Source organism: Callionymus lyra, chromosome 19 (assembly GCF_982586985.1).
Source record: "Callionymus lyra chromosome 19, fCalLyr1.hap1.1, whole genome shotgun sequence".
Taxonomy (NCBI): Eukaryota; Metazoa; Chordata; class Actinopteri; order Syngnathiformes; family Callionymidae; genus Callionymus; species Callionymus lyra.
In genome coordinates this window covers 21,269,890-21,280,372 of record NC_141836.1, presented here as the reverse complement: position 1 = coordinate 21,280,372, position 10,483 = coordinate 21,269,890, and the positions used below count along the sequence as shown (strand labels likewise).

At 38.8% G+C, this 10,483-nt stretch overlaps 1 protein-coding gene across 1 annotated transcript in view; it reads right to left on the bottom strand.

The window, feature by feature from the left end:
* Positions 1-1,227: 1,227 nt before the first annotated feature.
* Positions 1,228-10,483, bottom strand: part of LOC148059928 (acid-sensing ion channel 1-like) — a 35,351-nt gene continuing 26,095 nt past the window's right edge. Inside the window, exons 3-10 of the mRNA XM_087782454.1 lie at positions 5,011-5,161; positions 4,135-4,262; positions 3,887-4,037; positions 3,763-3,819; positions 3,535-3,688; positions 2,530-2,621; positions 2,382-2,461; positions 1,228-2,307 (exon numbers count right to left, since the gene is read on the bottom strand). Of these exons, the coding sequence (XP_087638580.1) occupies positions 2,188-2,307; positions 2,382-2,461; positions 2,530-2,621; positions 3,535-3,688; positions 3,763-3,819; positions 3,887-4,037; positions 4,135-4,262; positions 5,011-5,161 (933 nt within the window). The 3' untranslated portion in view covers positions 1,228-2,187. The remainder of the gene's footprint in view (positions 2,308-2,381; positions 2,462-2,529; positions 2,622-3,534; positions 3,689-3,762; positions 3,820-3,886; positions 4,038-4,134; positions 4,263-5,010; positions 5,162-10,483) is intronic.

Sequence of the window (10,483 nt, the reverse complement as noted above, 5' to 3'; positions counted from 1 at the left end):
TACCTGGTGTTGTCTGGGAAAGTCATGGAAACACATCAGAACAAAAATAAAAAATTAAAGGAAAATAACAAACAAATAAAAAACTGAATAGAGAGGGGGACAGAAAGGAGAAAGTTCAGGCTTACAACTGCTAAAAATATGGAAATTATCCTTATTTAATATGTATTAAAATAAGAGGTACTTTTCATTGAAAGTATTGTTGTTTTTTATAACGGGTTTGTCCTCATTGCAAACCTTTACAATAGGAGAAAGGAGCTAATATCTTGCTTAACAAAATTGGGCGTATTTTAATTTTCTTGGGTTTCTTCTGCCACCTTTCTCTGATTTTTTTTTAAATGTCAAAAGCATGTTACCTGGAAGTTGGACAAGATCAACTGGCTGATGGATCCACTCATCTGCCAAAACCAATCATCTACACGTGGCATATATGGACCTGGTATCCAAAAAGACGAGTTGCATAAAGCTAGAACTTTAATCACACATCTATAGAACATCAAATCAATCCGTTGCTACAAAAATAAACAAATCCGACAGCGTTTTACGTCCAAGTCGTTGATCTCATGCAGCCAACAACAGACATCAATCCATATCATTAATCACTGATGGAGTCCTGGAACATCTGCAGCCAAACACAAAGTTTAAATCAACACAACTCCCGACACAAAATCAGCTGTCGCACACGTCTTTAAACTGTACATACAAGTTCAGTAAACATCTCTTTAAGACTATGCTACTTCAACATGGTTACTCCTCGTACTCATTACGGTATTTACATTTCAATACAACGGTTGGATTCCCGTAGACATGGTTAGCCGATGTTGCCCTGAAACAAGACGGGTGGAGCATGTCCACTCTGACAAGGTCGTGTTTCGCCAGCTGAAGGTTGTGAACACACAAAAACATGCCCACACAGTTGAAGAGTCACAGTCATGATGTCGAGTGCTACATGCAGCTGGAGTCCTCAGACATGTAGAACATTCATCGGAGTAAGATCCGTCTTGCACATGATCGCCGCCGTTTAGTCACCAAAATATTCTCAATTTGTCTGATGCTGCTGCTTCGTCTGGACGAGTAGAAACACTTCATGGTCAACAGAAATAGAAATGCATTTAAAGAAGAAATATATTAGGAACATAAGCAATAAGGGAAACAAATGTCAGTTCTTGTGCGTGGTCACTCAACATTCTTTTAGATGAGAACTATAAAGATATCAAAAAGACACACATATAGATATATATATTCACCTTTATTAATAGCAAATGAATATGATTATATTCATTTGAATGGTTGTGTATTTGTATGGTGTGAACTGAAGAGATGTTTCAAGGCCTGTGTTTTGTAATCTTTTACTCAGACTTACCAAACCCTAAAGGACTTTTCTGTCTGCAGTATGAGGTATTGAATATATTTTTTGCAGAATTAACCAACACAAACATGGGAAAAAAGGAAAAAAGCCCACTTGAATCGGTCAAAACATTAGGGCCACTTAAGTGACAAACCACAGCTTTAATTCCTCGTTTTCTTTTTGCTCCTGGTTAATGCATCTTGAATTTAGCGGTACAAAACATTGACCATTTATGCTGAAACAACACACAAACTTAGAGTATACTTGTCTTTGTGTTGATACTACGCTAGACATCCTAACTACACCGTTTACTGAGCACGTTATAAAAAAACAAAACAAAAAAAGTCAATTTCTGTGATTGTTTAACTATCCAGACGATCATGCTCGGCCTGTTTTAATTTGTTCCGTTCACTGACCCAAAATAAAGAGGAAAAATTAAATCAACTGTTTTAACTGATATTTGTTGTGCTTCAAGCTTCTCATTTTCATATTTCAAAGCTTAACTGAACGTGAAATAAGCATTTTCTTGGAACACACCTGGGCAGCTACCGTGTGGAAATCAGAGGCCGACATATTCCAGGTGGTCTTAATGTTATGGCTGTTAGCAAAAGAGGATGCATTGAAGATAATCTGGGAAAAATAAAAATGTTGCTGATGTTTGTCGGTCAACATGTGATTCCTTCACCTGCAGCTACGTTGAAAAGGCTGACTACAGACGGACATGTAAGTTTTGCTTGAAGCTTCACGTCCTCCACGTGTCGTTCCTCGTCTAAAGCGGCGTCCACTCCGGCTATCAGGCACATTTCCGGCGTCTCGGCGAGAGGTCAGAGGTCATCGGTGCGCTAATGAAAGTTACTGACGTGACACTTGACGTCGTCCAGGCTGAGCACGGTTCCCTGGTCGCTGATGTCGTGGTGCTGGTGCTTCTTGTTGCAGCAGCGACACAGCTTGTGCTTCATCACCTGAGGGGGGGTGAGCGGCGATTTTTGAGTCTAATGGCATCGTCAACACAGCTGAGCACACACTCTCCTCTCACCTCGTACAGGTAGTCAAACAGCTCCAGGATGGTCAGAATGCTCGCACCAATGAAAAGCCCCATTTGTCCACCGATGTCGCCTGGAGAGGCAGATCTGATGAGGACTTGTCTGCTCATGCGTGTCACATTAACATGTCAACTACGTTACCCAACAATCCTGCCACTTCATACGCTTTCTTCTGTTCGATCGTTTCGTAATTTAGAGCCTCGAAGAAAATGTCCAAGACCAAGATGTTCTCTCTGAAAAAACACAATTTAAAGTGAGGAAACAGTTAAAGTCTAGTTTATAATTTTATTTTGTTTGTGCTGTTACTTCAACATATTTTTTCCTTCTTAGAGACAAAAGAAAAAAAGCTCATCATCATTAAAAATGCGTTGATTTATTTGATGCCACTGCCACCTAGTGACGGGTATCATGTAGATTTTATTCTATATTGGCGTCAAATTGGACCTAAATACATTTTAATTTTGAATAATAAAATAACTTTGATAACAAACTTTAGTAATAAAGTTAGTCATTTTTATTTAAAGGCTAAATTGTGTCAACTGTACCAGACAGAACCATGTCAGTCCGATTACTACCATTTAAGTCGGCCATTATGGTATCAAGTATCGGTAACCATCAGAACCGTTCCATTCATCTTAATGCCATAAACAATATTTGGAAAAAATAATATATATTTTTATTGAATTTTCGGTTTCCAGACTTCTACTGTCTGAATGAAGGATGGATACCGATGAGGTAATGTATCAGATTGTGGATAATAAAATATGATATGCCTTATGGCGGTTTTGTAAATAACATTACTTTAATTTAGTTTTTGTACCTTAATTCGCCCCCTGCCTCACCACAATGTAGCAGGTTCACACCATCCCAAGAACTTTTACAGTGAAAATAAAAATCACACAAAACACCTCAAGTCACGGTATATGAGTCATTCAACTAGTTTTAAGTTGATGTGTCACCACAAGTTTAATGAAAATATTTTAGTACAAAAATATTAAGGTACCCAAACTACCCAGAGATGCTTAAGTTTTATTTATTTATTTATTACTTATAATTTTATTTTGCGGATGGTTGCAGTTTGACCATACAACCACTAGGTGGATCTGAAACCCAGTGAAACGATGATGCTGAAAGCTGGACTCTTACTTGATGTACTGCTCTGACTTGTTGTATTTCTTGGCCAGATATTTAGCAGACGCCTTGCTGGGGATCTTGACGAAAGACAACTCTTTGCTGAACCTGGTCATGTTGCAGGGTTGCTCACACATACAGAAGTCATTGTCCTTCTGTACCAGGAAGTCTGCAGGGAAGTCGTGTGATTTTGTTTAGACGTCTGATTTTGCTTAATAAACCTTAATAAAAAGTGTCACTCACCAAGGGCGGGGTCAGCACATTCCTTGTAAAGCTCCGGGGTGCAGTACGGAGCGTCGCCTGCAGACACACCGGCATGTATAAGCAAACTTCCGTCTACTCTGGAGTTACTCTCTGGTTTTCTTACCAGGCATGTGCACCATGCGGCAGTTGCAATTGTCCACCAGGTAGCGAGTTTCACAGTCGATGCGACAGGCGGTGATGCTGTACTTGTCATAAAAGTCAGAGTTCATTGGCGTCACCTTGCAGTCGCCCCAGGGGGGAGGAAGGTACATTAGCTGCAACATTGAGCAACAATATGAAATCATGATTAAAATTCTTACTCAAAAATACACTATATATATATATTTATACACCACGCAGAAGCATAAGCACCCTCTGTTCCTGGCACGAGACGAATGTCTGGAAGCCTGGAGCAACACCAAACCCCAGCTGGTCAATGAAGGACGGTTCGTCTTGACTGTGGATCTGGACTTTGATCCCAGCTTCGAAAGATGTTTCGTCTTCAAAATTCAGAAAAAAAAACACATCTCATCATTAAAGCTCATCAATAGAGGTGATAAAGCCTGTATTCAGTTGGAAAGATATCTTACTCGAGACCCTGGGGTCCAAAAGCCTGTGAAATCCTTCTAGGTGACCCGGAAGATTAAAGCATATATAGGCATTTTTTGCTCAAGGTTACATTCAACTAGATCGCATTTTGAAAGGCAAGCGGAGATTAAAATTTATGGCAAAAGTCAATGTATTGTATGTTTGTGCTGTGAGGAGTTTGTGTATTATGAAGTTGAGTCACTGGGGATCTTGAGACTAATCACAAAGATCCCATTTCCTTTATTAGTTTTCTATATCAGGGTTTCCAAGGCTATTTGCAACGCTGACCAGTTTAACGTCGGCATTTTACACACAGACCTTCAGATAAAATTAGTTAAAATTAAATTTCTGTAATTTTCACCAGTTTACAAGTTGAATTTTGGCGTAAACGTGACTGAAATGAGTGTCTTTGCATGTCAAGAGCCACAGGCTAAATTTACTTTAGAGAAAATACAATCTTTTTTTCAAATGAAACACTTTTCAGATAGTAATAATCAAGAACAGACATTATATTAATGATAATTTAGGCCACATATAAAGGGACCACTGGTTTATGAGAAAGTCTTGTGACTGTGATGTGCATCTATGTTTGCCTCTGAGTCATTTCTTTTTGGGTTTTCTTCGCTCATCAATTTTGCATTTCTCCTTGTCCACACTCACCCGTTTCTCCCCAGACGGGCAGATACTCATCCTGCTGAATGTCCAGCATCAGCTCCAGGCCGTTTCCCATCCCTCCCTTAGTGGTGACCAGAGGTGGACGTCCATCTCCTCCGGCATTAAAGGTATAGCACTTCCCGTACCGCGTGAAGACCTGAACCATCAGTGAGGACACTCAAATTAAAACACCTCAAGGCTTGGATGCTTTTTTATGAGAGCCACCACGTTTTAACTGCAGTTTTACTTTCTCTGTGATTTAGCTATAGCACTATAAAGATTCATGAACATTTGAAGAGTCATAACCAGGTAAACATACATTTAATTTCACTGCCATAATTGAGCAGTTAAAATCATTGTCTGGGCACAATAGCAAACCTTCCACTAGGGGTCAGTAGGTTTCTAAATGTGATAAGTGCGTGAAAAAGGATGGAGGATGAGGGAAAGAGAGCCTGTGAGAAGGAAGAGAGCGAAATGAAGCAGAGAACAAAAGTATTCTCCTGGGTTGAAAGTTACACAATCGACTGGCTGAGGTGATGGATAATGGCAGACTGGTGATTTAAAATTCCCTTGCATGTACTTCTAGGCACGTTTAATGGACCTTGTGTTACCATGGAGACCAGGGAAGATTGGGTTGAGATTAATTTTTCAAAGAAACTTATGCCGGATTAAAGACCGGTGAGGTATCACGAAAGGAAAGCAACACGTCGTCAAGGACGGAGCAATCTTAGGTTGTGTTTCCCATCGTGGATCGTTCCAGTTCGGATGAATCACATGACCCATGCAGCAGGAGTGAGGCAGAGGGGGTGAGGCTGGGGGGATGCAAAGTGGAAGAGACAGAGAGGGACGGAGTGGAGCTTTTTTTGCAGTGACTGCAGACAATTGTTCCGTGTTGTGGCACAGACTGACAGATCTGTGATAAGGAGGAACAACACTCGAGCAGTAATTGTTGGGACAGAGTTTGGGCAGCGCCCGGGGGCACACATCTATCAGTCAGAGTCTGCCGAGCTCAGGGACAGCAAGAAAAGACGATAATAATTATATCAAAATGTTTCAAATGGCTGCCTGAAATGATAAAATACCAAGAAGACGTGTCATTAAAAGGCAGAAATGTTGTTTCAAGCCATGCATACTTCATGGCTCTTGACTTATAGATTATCTTTTAGACTCTGTGTACTGACTGCTTGTCAAACATCTGTGATGACAACGTGGAATAGAAGAAATATATCAGGGCGTATTTTTTCTACTTAGCAAAAATAATATAAAGCAAACTACTTTGATTTTCTACAGCTGTAACTACTCAATCTCCGCTCTTTACTACGATTCCCCTTCCAAGCCTCGTGGTGAATGGAGGGAGAAATGGATGTTGGCAATAGTTTAAATACAATATTTTTAGAAGGTGGTTTTGACAGACGTTAATGCTCCGTGACATCTAAAACCGACTAACACTCATCTACAATTTGGTGCAAATTGAAAAGCACTCAACATGGTTTTCATGTAATTCAGTATGCACATCTCTATTCAGATGACAGCCGTAATTCAGATACAATCTCCAAATCAGAACTACAAGCACTCTCACACCCACTTAGCAAGATTTTACTGTCAATAGGGGAATGCTGGGAGGCGAGCGCAAGCCATTAAAGCACCATTCTTTCAGGAGAATATTTTCTTTAAAAGCAGGGTAAAGTACAAACAGAACACAATAAACACATTAAAGCAGAAGTCTTAAGAAGCACCTTGTGTTTCACCATGAAGCTGTTCAGGTTTGTTTAATTCTCCCCAGTATAGGGTTATTGAAGAGGTCTTATAAGTAAAGAATGTGGGAAATGTAGAGCCCAGTCTCCCTCACACTCTCACCTTAAGCCTTTCTGGTTCACGGCACTTGTCTGACCTATAGTAAAAAATAACAATAAAATCAAACTCCTCCGGGTGTCCAAAATAATGCTTTACTAAACTCTTGAGATAATACGAAAACAGTGAAAAGGAAAGTGGATAAAAATAGAAGTAATTCATTATCTTAAAGCGAAAATAGGATCACTTAAAAAGGTGTTTTTTGTGACCCTGTGTAACAAACGTTTTATATGGACTCTCTGGGCAGAATGCCTTTCAAAGGTGGACCAATCAATGCAGAAATGTGAAAAGTATAAAGTCAAAATGTTATGTATTGGTGCTTTAAGCATCTGAAAATTGTAAAAATGCTTGTGTGTGTATGCAGATGTGTAAAACTGTGTTCGATGTTTTTTTTAAAAACTTTTTGATCAAATGTGCAGCCTAAGTTTGTATTACTGAACAAAACACAAAATGATTTATCATGTAATGATCGTCAAAAAGTATTCACTTAAACTCCAGCAGATTTAATATAACAAAGAAAGTAACAAAAGCCGTCGACCAGAAATGCAAATAAGGCTCTGTGTTTACTCCGAGGGTAATTGATGACAGTCACAAGCCGGGCCAACAGGCAGCTTGATCACTTGAGCAAAGAAAGCCAAAGCGATGACAGCCAAAAGAATAAAAACAACACATAAAGCAGCCCAACACCTCTGTCTGGTACTGAATGATCTGCTGACTCACAGTGATTAGAACTTGTCCAAGACGGACAAAGGATACAGTGGAAAAAAAACAAAATGAGAAAAAAGATTGAAAACCAGAGGCAGTGTTGTATAATAATGTCCACGAGATGGAATCGCAGCTTCTGAGTCATTAGGTGTCAGGATAAAGGATTATAGCTGGGAAAGAAAGAATGCTTGGAAGGGGTCCGAAGGGGTTCCAGACTTTAAATGATTTGAACAATCTTCTGACCAATCGTATTTTCCTTCAATGCATGAACAAAAATTATGAGTCTGAGTATGAGTATGGAAGAATACATTAAGTACTGAAAGCTGTTGTGTTGCGTTGCTAGTGAAATTAAAGTATTCAATATATTGCACCAAAGAAAAAATGCTTAAAAGCGAATTAACGAAAGAAACTTATTTTTTAAACAAAAAATTGAAACTACACTTTGGCAGTAAAATATAATATTCAAATATCAAATCTTATGGGTAATACTAAGACAATCCCTACAAAGAACATATCAAAAGGTTTTCTTACAATAAAAAAAAAAACAGCGGCTCACAATTGAGCCAAAAATGACCACTGTGCAGCTATCTCCTATTTTCCTACCTTATTCAATTTTAAACATTTGAATTAAACATTAACGCTAAAAGATTATTGAGGAAAAACACTGAAAATATTTTAAGATAAAGTTAAGTTTCTTTTTTTCAGGGAAAATAATTCCTAGAAATGAGACATTATTCAAGATATGTTTAGATTTTAACTATTAATGAATAATAAAACGAAAAACCGCTGACTGAAACATTCCTACACGATTGCCGTTGACAAGAGTCTGCATTAACTGGTTTGTGTACACACCATATGAAAAATAGTTGTGTATATTTACAAATGTTTTCAGAACCTTACACTTGCTCATGTAGGACTGTGGTCTGTGCTCATTAGGTAACAGCACACCTCAGGGCAGGTAATTATATCTTGATCTAGAATTAAAAATTAATTGCCAAACAAAACACCTTCTTCCCTTTTATATCTCCTTCCTTTGTATCTGCTTTGATGCTCGTTGTCTTCGGAGCTCATCTCCCTGTGGACCCTCCATCTCCTGCCCCCCCCACCCACTCCGATTCCACTCCTGATGAATATTTCACAGGCCAGTAGAGACGCTGCATCTCTCTCATCCCATTCCCAGGCTGCGGTCGGCCTCTCACTACCTATCACCTTCATAGATGATAGCATCATCGCGGGCGCGCAGGGATCAACCTCAGGAGACCCCAGCGTATCGCATGAAGTAGGAAAAAAAAGGAAAACATGTTATATACTGTGTCTCGGAGGGTTGCTGACTTAAAAAACAGGACAATGCTGACCTCAGCATTACCACAGCGTGACTGAGTACGTTTGAGATTAAAACAGAGTGATGTTTCAATACCAGTCTGATACTCTCAAGCATGAAACAGAAAGGTTACATTTTGGTTCAGTTGACAAACACCTGACTATATTTGGATAAAAGACTGTTATATGTGACAAAATGACGACTTCAGTTGGTTCTAAATCCTGAGATGGTGGGAAACAGCGGGCTTTCTCCACAGACATTATGAAAGCTAATCAACGGTAGGCAGCAGAGCTCGCGGGCTCCATCCGTCTAGCTGGACAGCTAACTGTTGATTCAATCTCTGCTTCCTATAAAAGAGCCACTCTCGGTCTCGGGGGAAATAGACGTTGTTGACTTCTACCCAAACTTTTAAATACAACTTTTTTGTGTGATGACAAGCACTAACAAGACAATGTTAATGTGAAAGGAACTTGAATTATTATAAAATATTGTAAAGCTTCAGGCTCTGTCAAAGAAACCCTCTCAAATTGAACTATTAACACAATTTAAACAATTATTAAAATTCCGAGTTAAGGAAAAAAACAAACAAGGTTAGTCCAACTTTGTCCGATTTTAGTCCAACACAGCGACATTAAGTAATATTTTTATATTTTTAGTAAGTAATATTTATCAATATAGCGCTTTTCGAGACCAGGGTCACAAAGGGCTTAAACAATCAAAACAATACTCAAAAAAGTACATACTTTAAAGATCAAGATAATACTGAGAACAACACAGGAGTTCGAGAAATTCAAGGAAAAGCCCGAACAAATAGAAACGTCTTAAGATGCTTCTAAAAGGTTTCCAAAGCTTAGGAGCAACAGCCTGAAAATATTTCTCTCCTCTGGTCCTGAGCCGTGTGCGTGGAACCATAAGTAGATTCTGATCCACAGACCTCAGAGCCCGAGCTGGGGTGTAAGGCTGGATCAGATTAAGATCAAGGCCACAGAATACTGATTTGAAAGTTACACAAATGATAAATCAATCCCTTGTCTATCTGACCGAAAAATTCACATGTGATCTTAATTTAACCACAGTTTAAAAAGAAAAAAGATATTGATATAATAGTGTAAGAAAATACTGATATACTTACATATCACAATATTTTATTTGACAATACCTATTCAACAGCAAAGTATCTACTATTTTTGGGCTTTCAAATCAAATTTCAGTTTTATTATAGTTCATCCAATAATGTGAGAGAACAATGAAATTCTGTGACATCCTGTAGATGGATGAAAGCGAGAGGATACAGTTGACTCCAGATTTTTAAAGCTGACGTTAAGACATATTTTAGTTTCAAAACAAATGAAATGAGTTATGACTAAGTCAAGGGTCATGCGGTCGGTAAATTCTGAAACGTCTGGGTCAAGTACATGTGCAATACTACAATAAGACCCTTGTTCTACAGTATCACAATATATTGCAATATAACATATCATTGCCCCTGTATCGTGATATATATATCACATTGCCAGATTCTTGCCAATAAAAACCCCTAATGGTTGTAATACTAACTCAAGTCCCATAATACACTGGGATTACACAATGTTATTGTGTATG